Source organism: Mytilus californianus, unplaced genomic scaffold (genome assembly GCF_021869535.1).
Source record: "Mytilus californianus isolate M0D057914Y unplaced genomic scaffold, xbMytCali1.0.p SCAF_1, whole genome shotgun sequence".
NCBI classification, from domain to species: Eukaryota; Metazoa; Mollusca; class Bivalvia; order Mytilida; family Mytilidae; genus Mytilus; species Mytilus californianus.
In genome coordinates, this window is record NW_026262581.1 from 114,457,362 (window position 1) to 114,474,697 (window position 17,336).

General features: G+C 33.6%; 1 protein-coding gene across 1 annotated transcript in view; it reads left to right on the forward strand.

Annotated features, from left to right (window-relative positions):
- Positions 1–7,629, forward strand: part of LOC127731021 (sushi, von Willebrand factor type A, EGF and pentraxin domain-containing protein 1-like) — a 92,098-nt gene extending 84,469 nt beyond the window's left edge. Inside the window, exons 30-35 of the mRNA XM_052239765.1 lie at positions 717–908; positions 1,186–1,368; positions 2,555–2,650; positions 5,327–5,422; positions 5,725–5,821; positions 6,588–7,629. Coding sequence (XP_052095725.1) covers positions 717–908; positions 1,186–1,368; positions 2,555–2,650; positions 5,327–5,422; positions 5,725–5,821; positions 6,588–6,843 — 920 coding nt within the window. The 3' untranslated portion in view covers positions 6,844–7,629. The remainder of the gene's footprint in view (positions 1–716; positions 909–1,185; positions 1,369–2,554; positions 2,651–5,326; positions 5,423–5,724; positions 5,822–6,587) is intronic.
- Positions 7,630–17,336: the final 9,707 nt, after the last annotated feature.

Genomic DNA, 17,336 nt, shown 5'->3' on the forward strand with positions numbered 1-17,336 from the left:
CGCACATACTAAATATAGTTATCCTATTACTCATAATAAGAAAGAAATTAACATTACAAAAAATGTTGACTTTTTTTTTCAAGTAGTCACTGAACCATGAAAATGAGGTCAAGGACAATGGACATATGACAGACGGAAACTTCGTAACATAAGGCATCTATATACAAAGTATGAAGCATCCAGGTCTTCTAGCTTCTAAAATATAAAGCTTTTAAGAAGTTAGCTAACGCCGCCGCCGGATCACTAGAAGTCAAACGTCGCAGGCTCGACAAAAACCACAACACGCAGACAGAGTTCGAATTTTTATGGAGAGTAATCTATCGTTCTAGAGTTATGCTCCTTTTTAACTTAAAAATTGCAAAGCTTGAGCGGGAGCATTCGTGTCCTTAAACATATTCTTCTTTTACTTTTTAAAACAATACTTTTATTCCTATGTAAGCAGCATGGTGCACATCTACATTTAATTTACATCATAGTACGGTGCATACTGGATACACACGCAAAAAAACCAAGACGGACTGTATTCAACGAAAGGAGGAAATACATACTAAGAGAACAGCATTCTGAAAAAAGTGAAAACAATCGATTCTCTATTTCCATGTAGACCAGGTATCTAAGTTTAACGAAATACATAGAGGTGCTGATATTTTGATATTTGTCAGTCGGTGATTATTTATATTAAAATTATCATTTGATTATAATCCATCATATTTCAGCGATATCACAAATTATTCTGGAAGTATGCCCTTCAGTGCAAGTAATTACTCATAGCACAGTAGTTAGGATACCAGTAGCTTCAGGGAGCTCAGTGGATATTCAGTGTTCCGCAGGATATCAGAGTGTAGGGAATATGTCTGCTGTTTGCTCGTACGATCAGTCATGGATACAACCTACGGGTTATTGTAGACGTAAGAATATTTTCTTGTCAGTGTACATTGTATTAGTCAACTTGCAGAAAATTAAGGAAAAAACTCTTTTTATGTTTCATTGGACTCGAACTTTTGAGTGTCAATATGAATGTTTACTATTACAATAAGAGGGTTTTAATCTGAAATATCAAACATAATATAAAAATGCAACATACATTACAACAATCTAAAATGGGATTTTAAATATTCAAAACTTCTTTTTGAATAAGCTTATGTTCAAACGTTCTTTTAAAAAATAAATATCTTTTTTCAAAAGGAGCTTTTTGTGGAAAACCTAGAATAACTGACATGGTAAATGTAGTCCGCGTACAAGGCTCTTCGTATTTCTACGGCGATCAGATCCGTTTCCGGTGTCGACCAGGAATACTGCCTGCTAAAATTCCACCTGTGCTAACATGTACCGAGTCTGGATCCTGGGATGGAAAAATTGCTTGTTCTTGTAAGTGACATAATATGATTGTGAAAATCACTGAATGAAAATCAGCATTAAATGATACTTTCTTAATTCTCATGAGCACGGCTATATATTTTCACTAGAGGAAAATCTATATGTTCTCATGAACATAAAATAAAAAAAAAGATGTTTGATTGCAGATTTCCAAAGCAACTGAAAATTAACAATGATGTGACATTCTCTGATTATAATGATGATGATTTTCTAAAGAAAGTATGTACATACTTACGTGGATAAGCCTTGTGAATAAAAATAAGTTGATCTTTCTTCGTTTCTTGTTCATTGTTTATGATAAAGATAAAATATGCAGGCCAACAAAGGTGAAAAAAATATGGTTTGAATCCAGAAAGGTTGACATAGAAATCTACAATTTTACTAATTAATCTTTCTGGCAAAAAATCCTAAATTTTTATTGTTGTTTCAAATATTTTTACTATCATTACTATGAATTCAAAAGTAGTGCATGTATTTATTATTGTAATTATTGATCACTAGGCAAAATGCAAACACATGATTGCAATTTCATGAAATGCAAATATTGCAATCAGAACTTACATGTGAGTTTAAAATGAGGATATTTCATCGTTCGGTTTTGATTTTATCAATTTTTGCAATAAAGAAAAACTCACTGTCACTTTGAGATGAAGAACAGCAATAAAAGCGCTGTTTCTTTACTTTGTGTGTGTTTTTGCTGTGTATGTACTGACTTTGTGTTGTGGATTGATACCCCATATCCTTCATTTTTCTATTATTAATTTTTTTCTGAATTTACATTAAAGAGAATGACAAAATTGATTAAAAAGTTGCTGAGATAGCTTTCTTTTATTCGTGTGTGTGGGTTCTGATAATAGGGTCAACTGATATTAAAAACGTTCATGTGATTAATGCAAATTTGGCATGATTGGCTGTATAATCAAAATTGTTACAGTGTTTTTTAAAAAGTCATTTACCGAACTTATTATTGCATTAACTCTAACATTAGACAGAAACTTGTAATGTACCTTTCACCAGCTGATAATCTGTTAAAAGACGGTTAAAAAGGCTTATACTAATGTATGCTTCAGGGTTCTTCTTATATATTATTAAATCATAATTGAAGAAAATCTTAATAACATTTGTGTGAAAATATATAACAAACAGGAATGTTATAGACAATTCCCTTGTGTTTCAGTACCATGTAAAGGAGGTTGTTACAATGGTGGCATGTGTCTTGGATTATATGGTTGTAAATGTCCGGCTGGATTTGGTGGGAAATATTGTGAGAGAGGTAATAATTCATGTACTATAAAGCATATGCATTATCAAAATAATGATATATATATATTATATATATATATATATGCGAACTTGTAAAGATCGTCGATTTTCACCGTACAATATAAGACATAACGGACGACATGTTCAACATCAATAGTGAGTTTTGTGTGGCTTTTTGTTATGTATACTAAGTACTATCTCAGCTCTCAGCTTCGTATTATCAAATAAACAGAGTATAAGAAAGGGCATTTTATAGGTCGAAACTCAAAAAGAGTAACAGAAATTAGAAAATGGTTAATTATTCATATTAGTTTGCAAATTTTCTACGATATTTCACCAATTCCATTTTGACCATGAACCTACATCAAATACAGGTACCACCATATCAAATCAAAATACACATTAACACCATGGTATCACAACAATTATAGTTAGAAACTCTGTGAAGGGAATAATATCGGTTCTCGTACGAGCCTTTTGTATGTAGTAGCTTACAAGCATACTTAAAAGCTATGTTACAGATGAGCCTGTCGCATGCATGATTGACCGAACGTTTTCTATAAAAAATGTTTCTGTGTTATTGTGCCTTTGGATTGTGCTTAATAACATATTTTTTAGATAACATCTGATAGAATTATAAGGGATATATTGTAGAAAAGAGTCGCACAACAGCCTCGATAAACAAAAAAACAAAAAAACTGTTCCTTTATAATCTTTTAAACGTTTCCACCTAATGCAGCAGACTCGCTACTTAAACGCTAATATACCGACTTGTATCGTCTTGTTGTCGTTATTGATTCATACCCTTTGCGACTTCAAGACTTATGGAAACATTTCCCTTCCCTAGTTGGAAATCCCCTTTGTGGTAGTTTTCTGTAATATGTCGGATGTCGGAATAAAAAAAAATCGACACAATTGAAGCCGACAGATTTATTTAATCCTACCCCATTGCAAGCACAATCAGTAGAATAGAAGATGATCCAACTCACGAGTCTTCCCCGATCGAATCACTTGACCATTGAATCAGGTAAATCATTAATGTTGTGTAGAATAATTTCTAGTATATGAGGGCCTGGCTGAGGTTTATAGAAAATAGAAAAATGCCCTGAAATTAATTTAAACTTAAAAGAATGACTCAGTAGAGATTAAAAAATGGTGCTAAAATATAAAAGAAAGGAAAGTCAAGTTATGGGCGAAAAGAAGTAAAAATAAATATTTGAAGACCCCATTCAAACCCTCGTATATAACCGGTAACGTCTAAAATTGAAACATCGTTGTGTGTTGACATTTTCTCCCACGTGTTGTACTTCAAATACACAGAGTTTCATTGACTTTGGTACCAATCAAAATAAAATATACATCAATCAATATGCACTGAAAATAATATGTTGCGTTTTATTCTCGCTATTTTAAATGTATAGTTTTTCACTAAAAGGGAATTTTGAATATTTAAAGTAGTCAATTTTTTCCCAGAGAAATATTTATTATATGTCTGTCAGTTCGTATATAAAAATTTCAACCAAATACTGTTTTCATTTATCGTGAAGACTTCAGAATAACGTACATGTTTCCGTTAGTACTTCGCCGGTTGTTATTTTCACAATGGGAAAAAGTTCAAAACTATTTAAAAATTTGAAGATATTCCGAGAAATACCAGTACGAAACACAACCAATACAAGTGCCGTGGTGCACTTTACATGTAACATGTTTATCATATTTCCTAGTTTATCAAAAAATAATGCTGTTCATTCCGTCTGTCGTTTTGTGATGATTATCTATTCGTTGATTCGTGACCCACGTCCAAGCGTGTAAATGATCATCACAACAATTATTTTCAATAAACCTTATTCGTTGCTTTTGTTTTTCTGCTTTGAAAATTCTGTACAGGTTTCTTCTGGTCATCGAACAAGTTCCTGTTTTCCTTTTGACATGACGTTAAATCTTATGTCACAGTGAGGTACAGCCACCTATATTAGAGTGTACAATGGCTTGGAAATTATAACGTATAGGCATTTGAGCTGGCTTTAAGTTACTGCTAGCATTTCAGGAAACTGGTTGTCTTATGTGATATCTTCACGTCTTTTGTTATTCTTATAACTTTGATTTGATTGTATATTAGATAGTTGGGCAACTTTCTATAGACTCAGGGCAATTTTGAACTTGACATATCCACCTCCTTTATTCGTAAAGAATTTTAAATCTTGGAAGTTCTCTGAAAGGATTCGATTAGAAAAGTGGTAAATGCTTTTGAGAAGATTTATATATTCATCTGAACATTGAAAATGATGCAGGTACCAGTAATCAACTAATACATCGGTAGTAAAACTTAGTGTAAGGCATATTAACATTATTATGATGAAATAAATTTAAACAACAGCTATTATTTTTAATAGGTTCTTCTTGTTTAAATTGTAAAAACCTCGATAGATCCCCTGCCTCCGTTGTAATGAGGACAGCTTTAAACATGACAACAAATTCAACATTGCACCTGTCACTATTCATGTCATCTTGAGTAAACAACAAAGAACATAAAACAATGCTCATACACACGTGTACTGACAAATGGTTTGTATGAGAATTGTAAACTTTCAAATTAATATTTCCTCATCTATGTATTTAAAATTTATTAGACAATTACTATCAATAACAAGTTTTGTCCGATCAACCATTATCTGTATTCTTGCAGCTTATTGTATACTACCGTGTCTAAATGGTGGAACCTGCATTTCTCCTTACCTGTGTTCCTGTCTTCCAGGATTTCGGGGATCACGCTGTCAATCACGTATGTATACTTCCTTCTTTTTAATTCCTTGATGTAGACCATAGTTTTTTCAAAGTCACAAGGAGTGAAATTTTCTTTCATTGGGGAATTTTCTTTTTGAAATAGTATGAACTGAAAACAGTATTGACTGATGGTTGCTGTTGTTTGCTTATAGTCCGGTTGTAAGTATTTAATGAATAACATATATGTTAAAAAATAAAAACGGGGAAATATAATTGCCAGAGAGGATGTCTTTTAGTGTACAATATGGTATTTTGATATGAATCATAAATATAAATTTCTTGTTTGTAAAATAATTTCAGCTATTTGTGATCGACCATGTCAGTATGGAGGAACGTGCATTAAGCCTAACATGTGTCACTGCAAGCATGGATTCAAGAAACCTTTCTGTGATCACCCGTAAGTACCTCCGCGAACTTTGATGTGTCCACATGGCATATACCATAATTTTCCTCAAACGTGTAACAAAAATTTATCAGACAGTATGGTAAAATTGTCAATCAGACGGTGAAAGTCGAAAGACATGTTGATGGCGTTGCCTTTTTGGCATCTTTTTTGCTCATGGATCACTGCAGAATAAAGTTGCATTGATCCCATTCATTACAGAATAACAAGCTTCCGGTTGCTTCCATTCAACGACTTATTAAACTGTGAAAACATTTTAAAGGAAATAAAAGTTTTTAAAACTTGCATACTAAAAAGAAATAAAAGTCTTGCTTGAACTGGTACACTAAAGCGACAGATATATAAAACTCTATAGCAGACATATTCCAAGTTGTGAAATGAAGTGAAAAATGCTTAAATTGTCAAGTTTGCGTTTACTGAGGGTCTTTTTTTAAATTGTATTCTATGTTGTCATGATACGCATTTCTATTATTAGATATATACTTATAAATATCTAAATATATAAAGGTGTATTTATGATCAAAAGATAAAATAAAGATCAACAAATGACAAAATAAACAAAATAAGAAAAAAAAGCAAACGATCAAAAACAAAACAAATAACGTAAAAATAACTTTACTAAATCAAAGGGCACTTTGTGTACATGATAAATTTGGTGTATGATTTAATCTTATGTTTTCATTATTTTTCATAAAATTTAATCAAACCATTGTAAGGAGAACAAATATATATTTCTTATTGTTATGTTTAATTTTTAAAGAAATACAAGGTCTTTACCACCCTTTCCACCTCCAGTAACATTACATCCAATTCAGCCAATATCAACGCTATCCGGGATAATCGATGAAAATTTGGGAACAACGCATCACAAGGCAGAAGTGGCAACAATAACAACTACGGAATCTGCGACTACAAAAATAACAACATCGAGACCAACAAGTAGCCATGAGACAACACTGAGACCAGCATATTTAGATTATATTGACTATGAGTTCCGAGTACCAGACCCTTCATAACGATCATGTAACTAACTCATTACTTGATGTGTTCAGATGAATATTTTTTGTTTATTATACATGTGCCAAGTTGCGGATAGTATATTATTGGTTTAGTACGATTGATTCGTCCGTATTTTATTATTAAATAATGTTTTTTTGTAAGCACAGCTAGTTACTACTCAAAATAAGTTCAAATTTTGGATAATTTCATTTTGGTTTATAAAGCAAAGACTAGAAGAGTTAAAACTTATGTGCAATAATTTGATAGGTCAATTTGTGCCGAAAGGCCAAAATTTGGGTCAGTCTTAGCAAATTTTTGAGTTTTTATGTTTTTTACAGGAGCTAGATGAAAATGATATTGCAAAATAATCCGCAGAACAAGATCAATCTACCCTGAAAATTTCAGAAAAAAAAGTTATTGCACTAAAATGTCATTATTTGGAAAATTTTACAGTTTTGGGATATTATTAAATAATCCCAAAGTCTGTAATCCAGTGGTTATCGTTGCGTGCAGTCTGTCCTAATTGATTTCGATTTATTGGTCAAGTGGAAATCCGGGAGTTTATTTTCTGTTTTAGAATTTTTGCACACTTTGTCATCCCGTGACCTTTAATTATAAGATCCCATTGTTGAAGACCATACAGTGACCTGTAATTGTTCACATCATTGTCCTGTGTTCTTTATGGATAGTTGTCTCATTGGCATTCATATCACATCTACTTATTTTTAATTCATAATGGAATTCTCTTACAAAATAAATATTCTCGGAATTACTATCTTGAAATTAAAGCTTGTAGCTTCCAATAGATTTTTACAATGCCTTTTAGAGTTAAAATCATACAAAACACATAATGATAAACTGTTATAACATAAACACGTATATGTTTTGCATGTCAAAAATTACATAAACCATAACTTTTGTTCACTGTTTAAAAATAAAACTTATAATCGTGGATATTGAGAAATCAAAATTATACATTCTTACATATTTCAAAATTTGTGTCCTGATGATATTATAGTGGTCTGTGTGATCCATGATAACAAGAGTAGAAGATACAGAGAACGCAAACACTGTATAACCCATAATAAAGAGAGTAGAAGATACAGAGAACGCAAACACTGTATGATCCATAATAAAGAGAGTAGAAGATACAGAGAACGCAAACACTGTATGATCCATAATAAAGAGAGTAGAAGATACAGAGAACGCAAACGCTGTATGATCCATAATAAAGAGAGTAGAAGATACAGAGAACGCAAACGCTACATATGATTCATAATAAAGAGAGTAGAAGATACAGAGAACGCAAACCTTGTATGATCTTTATAAAAGAGAGTAGAAGATACAGAGAACGCAAACACTGTATGATCCATAATAAAACGAGTAGAAAATACAGAGAACGCAAACACAAAATGATACTCGGAAAACCGCAAACACAAAATGATACTCGGAAAACTAAACATTGATCAACAAAAACCAAGGATGTTCCGGAAGAATAAACAGTTCCTGCTTAACTAGGGACATAAGATGTGTAGTTCAAATGGCAAATATTAAAGTTCCATGACAAGTTGCATCCGGTGATGTTTCAATCAAAAACAAGATTACGGTGTTGTGGTTACGGCAAGTATGAAATATTCGTGGCCATCTGTGACACAAATTTTCCATAATGACCAGAGATATATTTTGATTATATTGTATTATACAAGAAAATGTAATTTTATATACTCTAGCTAACCAATGTTTGCATTTATTTAGTATCAAAAACAGTTTCAAGCCGCCACTCAAGTAGGTAAATCTTATCGTGTTTACCGGTCTCAAATTAAGGATTGAATTTCCATCATTTTGATTGGCAAACAATCACGTGGTATTTCAAAAGTGATGTTTAATATCCCAATACAATTAGTACGGAATAGTAAAAAGGCGATTATTTACAGAGTTTAATTTTACTTTACTTTATGATACATGGCTAATTATTGGTATACTCTTAGCGAAATGATTTTACTTTTATTTTAGACTGGTCGTCGAAAAGTCGTACGGTGCAGGTTTTTTTCAATCTAACGTTTTGTCAGAAAAAAATACCTGAAATGTGGACTCTACGAGGCATGTAATTTTGACCTGTTATTTAAAAATCGTTCTTTATCGAATTCAAATATCACATATGATATGTTATTCAGTAAGAGAAAAAAAACTAACATAATACGTCTTCTTTTGTTAAAAAAAATATGAAGGTACAAAGCACTGAAACTTGTGACATTCAAGTTGGCGTTTCATCGGATTTTAATACCATACAAGAAGGCACTAATTGATAACTTGTTAAGTAACTAATACAACGTGATAATTCAACAAATACTCTTTTCAGAGACACAATTTTTAATCATACAAGATTCCTTTTAAAAAGACTTAAAATAGCATCCAAAATATTCACTATTAAATTACAAACTTACTTAATTTTCCGGAACGTCGTGTCCGGTGTCCAGTTGATCTGAATATAGTTTACCTTATTATTGATTTTTAACTTCGAGTTATCATCAAATATATAGGTTAAAGTCCGTTGTCACGTATATGTTTTGCATGTCAAAAATTACATAAACCATAACTTTTGTTCACTGTTTAAAAATGAAACTTATAATCGTGGATATTGAGAAATCAAAATTATACATTCTTACATATTTCAAAATTTGTGTCCTGATGATATTATAGTGGTCTGTGTGATCCATGATAACAAGAGTAGAAGATACAGAGAACGCAAACACTGTATGATCCATAATAAAAAGAGTAGAAGATACAGAGAACGCAAACACTGTATGATCCATAATAAAGAGAGTAGAAGATACAGAGAACGCAAACACTGTATGATCCATAATAAAGAGAGTAGAAGATACAGAGAACGCAAACGCTGTATGATCCATAATAAAGAGAGTAGAAGATACAAAGAACGCAAACGCTACATATGATTCATAATAAAGAGAGTAGAAGATACAGAGAACGCAAACCTTGTATGATCTTTATAAAAGAGAGTAGAAGATACAGAGAACGCAAACACTGTATGGTCCATAATAAAGAGAGTAGAAGATACAGAGAACGCAAACACTGTATGATCCATGATAAAGAGAGTAGAAGATACAGAGAACGCAAACACTGTATGATCTATGGTAAAAAGAGTTGAAGATACAGAGAACGCAAACACTGTATGATCCATAATAAAGAGAGTAGAAGATACAGAGAACGCAAACGCTGTATGATCCATAATAAAGAGAGTAGATGATACAGAGAACGCAAACGCTGTATGATCCATAATAAAGAGAGTAGAAGATACAGAGAACGCACACACTGTATGATCCATAATAAAGAGAGTAGAAGATAAAGAGAACGCAAACACTGTATGATCCATGATAAAGAGAGTAGAAGATACAGTGAACGCAAACGCTGTATGATCCATGATAAAAAGAGTAGAAGATACAGAGAACGCAAACACTGTATGATCCATAATAAAGAGAGTAGAAGATACAGAGAACGCAAACGCTGTATGATCCATAATAAAGAGAGTAGAAGATACAGAGAACGCAAACCTTGTATGATCTTTATAAAAGAGAGTAGAAGATACAGAGAACGCAAACACTGTATGATCCATAATAAAGAGAGTAGAAGATACAGAGAACGCAAACACTGTATGATCCATGATAAAGAGAGTAGAAGATACAGAGAACGCAAACACTGTATGATCTATGATAAAAAGAGTTGAAGATACAGAGAACGCAAACACTACATGATCCATGATTAAAAGAGTAGAAGATACAGAGAACGCAAACACTGTATGATCCATGATAATAAGAGTAGAAGATACAGAGAACGAAAACGCTGTATGATCCATAATAAAGAGACTAGAAGATACAGAGAACGCAAACGCTGTATGATCCATAATAAAGAGAGTAGAAGATACAGAGAACGCAAACGCTGTATGATCCATAATAAAGAGAGTAGAAGATACAGAGAACGCAAACACTGTATGATCCATAATAAAGAGAGTAGAAGATACAGAGAACGCAAACTCTGTATGATTCATAATAAAGAGAGTAGAAGATACAGAGAACGCAAACGCTGTATGATCCATAATAAAGAGAGTAGAAGATACAGAGAACGCAAACGCTGTATGATCCATAATAAAGAGAGTAGAAGATACAGTGAACGCAAACATTGTATGATCCATGATAAAGAGAGTGGAAGATACAGAGAACGCAAACGCTGTATGAACACTGTATGATCCATGATAAAAAGAGTAGAAGATGCAGAGAACGCAAACACTGTATGATCCATGATAAAGAGAGTAGAAGATACAGAGAACGCAAACACTGTATGGTCCATAATAAAGAGAGTAGAAGATACAGAGAACGTAAACGCTGTATGATCCATAATAAAGAGAGTAGAAGATACAGAGAACGCAGACACTGTATGATCCATAATAAAAAGAGTAGAAGATACAGAGAACGCAAACACTGTATGATCCATAATAAAACGAGTAGAAAATACAGAGAACGCAAACACAAAATGATACTCGGAAAACCGCAAACACAAAATGATACTCGGAAAACTAAACATTGATCAACAAAAACCAAGGATGTTCCGGAAGAATAAACAGTTCCTGCTTAACTAGGGACATAAGATGTGTAGTTCAAATGGCAAATATTAAAGTTCCATGACAAGTTGCATCCGGTGATGTTTCAATCAAAAACAAGATTACGGTGTTGTGGTTACGGCAAGTATGAAATATTCGTGGCCATCTGTGACACAAATTTTCCATAATGACCAGAGATATATTTTGATTATATTGTATTATACAAGAAAATGTAATTTTATATACTCTAGCTAACCAATGTTTGCATTTATTTAGTATCAAAAACAGTTTCAAGCCGCCACTCAAGTAGGTAAATCTTATCGTGTTTACCGGTCTCAAATTAAGGATTGAATTTCCATCATTTTGATTGGCAAACAATCACGTGGTATTTTAAAGTGATGTTTAATATCCCAATACAATTAGTACGGAATAGTAAAAAGGCGATTATGTAATAGTTATACACCGAGGGATAGGTGTGTCTGGATAAGAAACCCCGTCGGCCGGAGGCCGGAGGGGTTTCTTGTCCAGACACACCGTATCCCGAGGTGTATAACTAACTTACACCCCATTCTAAACCCTATATTTGTTAACATTGATTATCAAATGAAAAAAAAACCGATAGCATATTTATTGACAATATCAAACCATGATTTATAAAAATATTTTTTTTATTACATGAAACCCCACTAGTAACCTTTCTTTGGTTATCTTCGTTCAAACTTTGACAAGTGAGTATATTTTACAAATGTCAAGTTGTTTTGCATATTCCCGTTAAATCCTGTGCTAATATGGATCAGCAGGTCAAGGTTGACTGTTTCGTGTATTCTTATTACAAACAAAAAATACATCATGCTCCTGGTATACAGTTGTCAATATGGACGGGTATAAGACGGACGACATTTTGTGGCAAGCGTTGGAATTGGTATAAGAGACTAAAGAAAAAGACAATATTATAACCCAAAGTACTTACCTGTATCAGTTTAATAAAGGTAATCATAACTGTATTTTATATCTCGGGATTTTATCAAAAACAACCCCCCCCCCCACACCCTCTTCTCGAGAATAAACAAACATTCATATTCGAACATACTAAGGGATAGGTGTGTCTGCATTAAAAACCCGACTACCAGACACGCTCAACATACAATATTTAAAATAGAGGAACTCCCTTTTTGGGGGCAATAAAGGGCTGATCCCGGGGGTTCCCAACTCAAGAGAAAAGGGGGGTGGGGTTCAATCATTCAAATGCATTGATCTTTTAAATAAAAGTCGGGTCCAACCCGCGGAACCCCCAACCCCGGATCGGCCACTGGGTAACCGGGGGGGGGGGGGGGGGGGGGGGTGAAGGTGTCCGGGAGTTAGAATCCCCATTTTTTTTTTAAAGATTAATGCTTTAGAATAGAGATGTATGACTGGGATAAAAAAAAATTACCTTCAAGCAAAAGAGTATTTAAAGGATTATTGTTGTATTCCATATAGATGCTTATTGGAATTTCCTAAAATGTGTTTTTTTAATATCATGAAACAATTTGTAGTGAACACTATTTGTAATTTCTTATGTTTATGCTAATTAAAAAATAATCAATTTCTATTGTTACGAATAACAATGGACTTTGTTTGCGGGGTGTAGAAGCAGGGGTTTCCAGAAACCCCGCTCGTCACACCCTGTGGTCAAAATCCATTGTTATTCGTAACAATAGATCTATTCAATTTACACATGTTTCAGAAATAGAAACTATGAAGTAAAACAATAGAACTGGGGTGTAATTACAGAGTTTAATTTTACTTTACTTTATGATACATGGCTAATTATTGGTATACTCTTAGCGAAATGATTTTACTTTTATTTTAGACTGGTCGTCGAAAAGTCGTACGGTGCAGGTTTTTTTCAATCTAACGTTTTGTCAGAAAAAAATACCTGAAATGTGGACTCTACGAGGCATGTAATTTTGACCTGTTATTTAAAAATCGTTCTTTATCGAATTCAAATATCACATATGATATGTTATTCAGTAAGAGAAAAAAAACTAACATAATACGTCTTCTTTTGTTAAAAAAAATATGAAGGTACAAAGCACTGAAACTTGTGACATTCAAGTTGGCGTTTCATCGGATTTTAATACCATACAAGAAGGCACTAATTGATAACTTGTTAAGTAACTAATACAACGTGATAATTCAACAAATACTCTTTTCAGAGACACAATTTTTAATCATACAAGATTCCTTAAAAAGACTTAAAATAGCATCCAAAATATTCACTATTAAATTACAAACTTACTTAATTTTCCGGAACGTCGTGTCCGGTGTCCAGTTGATCTGAATATAGTTTACCTTATTATTGATTTTTAACTTCGAGTTATCATCAAATATATAGGTTAAAGTCCGTTGTAACTTTGTTCTTGTACTGCAAAGCGTCTGAAACCGAGTTTAATCCTAGGAAATGTGTAATTTGCCAGAAAAGCAATAATGAAACAGTTGTTTAATTTGTTGTTAACAGTAAATCACGGGTTTTTTTATGCAGTTGGTAGGCGTAAAGATGATATTTACTGGAAATTGATAAGTCATTATGATCCATTCAATGATATACCGAAGTAAAGTTTGCAAATGGTATCTCATAAAATTTGCTAAAAGTCGTATACAAGTGAAAATGAATTGCAGTGTTTACTAAGAGACACAACAATGAATTGGCAGACTGTTCTAACCAGAACAGTCAAGTCACGAGTATTCGATCTATATCTTCTATCAATTGGAGTGATTGTATATATTGCAATAAAAAAGCTACGAGCAAGACAAAAAACTTTTGAAAAAAAATTGAATCAGATGAAAGGGTTACTCTCCTTACAAACGCTTCAAACCCTTACGGTGATTCAAACTTGCTACATAAAATTAAAGAAGGCAAGTGTAAAGAACAAGCTTTTTACCATAACCAGTGCATAATAAAATATCTAATGGGTTTAAAACAAGATATTGAGGTCAATGCTAACTCAACTTCAGAATCCGAATTAATGATTTATTAAAAAAAAAAACGCATTTCTATTATTCTCTTTAATTGAGAAGTTGTTTCATACATACCCGAAAACATACCTCAATGCTTTAAAATGAGGAAACTGCAGCGACATTTGGAAAATCATAATAGTGATTCTATTGTCACCCAATCACAACAAGGTCAGGATAAAACCAACATTAGTATACGTAATCATATAACACTAGGGGATGCAATCAAGGCAGCCAGTAATTTGAAAGGAGTTAAAATGGTCAAAAGAAAAACAAACGAGTCGTATGTATAGCGAGCAAACAGATGACCATCTCCTTTATTCAGTAGCAAGTATAATTCGGTGAGACATTAACAAAGTAAGATTTTTGAAAGAACACTGCCCAACTTCAACGGAGGTATCATTCGAACATTCATACAGTCAATGCCCGATTCTTTGATCAAACAACTTAGTTGAATTACGGACGAAAAGACTTTTAGCACTTGCAGTGTTCCTTCTAATATTAAAACAGAAAGTATGAAGAAAAGTTTGGCTTTAACAGAATATATTGTTGCAACTAGTCAAAGTATCTTTACATCTTTTCATCTTGGTCTTGCTATTCAAGTTTACCACGAGTTTGGGTTGAAGCGCATTATTGAAATTTTGAACGCGCATGGGTTTTGCGTTACATACACTGAATTGCGTAGATACCTTACCGGTGTTGCAAATCATGAAATCAGTCGTATCAGTGGCAATCGATACATCCCAGGAGGTATTCGACCCATTTCAGAGGGAGGTCGGTTGATTCAAAGGGTTCCGATAATATTGACACAAACGCCGAGACATTAGATGGAAAAACACGTTCCATTCTCTTGCTAGGGCTGTATTTCAAACTAAATGAGTTGTCGTTTATGACTATGGTTAGGAACAAATCAAGCGAGGAATTGAGTGAATTTTTGCTATAGATAATACAACAGCATCATTGACCGATGCGATTCCTTACTCTAAACCAAAATGTAGAACAGAACCATCACGACGATCGGATGCTTTTAAAAATCTTCAATTTTGTGATCATAGTAAGAGTAAAGCTGTTTTAAAGATATGGGTTTTTCCAGACTTTTGTCAAGGGATATTATAGAGTTCCCAATAGAATTGTATGCAACTGAGCAATATATTCCTTTCTGAACAAGGTACAAATGTCTTTTGTTTAAAAAGCGGGCCGATGTATTCTCCAGTTATAGCTGCTAAACCGAATGATATAGCCACAGTGTATACTGCCATGAAGAAATGTATGAACATGTCTAATGATGCTGGACAGGATCACGCTATTCAAACATTCGAACAGCAACTCTATGCAATTGCACAACAAGTCAAATGGTCGAGGCCTGACATTTTCAATTGCCATATTCTCAGGCTTAATGATTTACACAGCTTGTCGTGTTTCTTATATTAGCCTCTATCGGGAAACTTTACGCCGAATGAGGTCTTCGCGATTTTTTGGTGGATTCTGGTGTGTATGCTGGAAATACAGCTGAACTTATGTTTAATGGTAAATAATTTTACAGGGATGATAGAGGGTTCAGACTTGTGTTTGAAGCCCTACAAGTTCTTTTTATCTCGGCATTCATACACTAGTGTAGGACCTTTGATTACTTCGATCAGATACCATCTGCGTTCTGGAATGCGTTTTTAGCGTTCCATACAAGTATCTGTGATCAAAGGGATGAAACCTCAGTAAATATAACTAGAATGGAAGGATTGTTTGGAGACCATTACAGCCTCTTATTGGTAGGTTCAGAGAATGGGAACACGATACATTGCCTACTTTCAAATATTGGTACATGTTCCGGGTTGTTGTCCAAATTATGTTGTTGAATGTATGAGCAGAACGAGAAGATAATTGGTCGGCACATTTGATGTCTTCATCCAAAATGCTGCCCTATTATTTTTTTTATTACCAACCGTACAAATTACTCTAGATGAATGCCTGTATATATTCTTGATATGCTCGAACTTCCAGCAGATATCAAACCAGCTTTTAAACAAGAAGACTTTTCTATCAGACAATATTCAGGCACATTCAATGGTATTTGGAGTGACGTGAGCACTGAAAAAAACATCATAAAAGAATCAAAGGATTCAGGTGGTATCGTTGGAATAACAAATCAGAATTCTGCTCTGGTAAGGTGGACTAATTTCTTAGCGTCCTTGAGTAATGCAATGAATGAAATAGCAGGTTTTCCAAGCAAAAGTGAAAACTCGCATGAAGAAATCAAACAAACCGCTTTAAAGCAAGACGAGGAACAAGTGCACGCAATAGTTAATCATTTGAACCAAACCAAGACTGATCCCTTTGATATAGATGCCCACTATCCGTGTCTTCTTAATATCTCTACAGGCATGCATGCTACTAGAGAAGTACAGGATTCCTTGCTTTCAGCTGTCAACGTAGGGAAGATATGTGCAGAAAAGTCCAAATTGAAAAGATACGAACACATGAACACCAAGACAACCCTTAAGTGTAAATCTGGCGAAACCAAAACCGGTCATATCAATCCAGAAATTGTTTTCAGGCGTGCTCTGGTTTTGGCTAACAACAGAGATGATGTCACGTTTGATAGTATTCTCTCACTTCCTCTTTGGCCTATCCCGGTTTCTTTGTTCCATGAAGATGTAAAATGAGGAAATCATGTAAATCTGTTCTAGTAAAACAGTTCGAAGATGATGTATCCTTGGTTCTTTCTTCGCAGATTGTTACTCTTAGTTGACAAATTACATTAGAGATGGTATGGCTATACTAGTAGTTCAATGCATGGGTGCAAAGAAACATAAAACCCTTGGAGATCTTACTCTTGACTACTACTGTTATTTAGCAAGTTATTTACAAATCACAATCAGTAGCCGATGTTTTTGATCGATATGA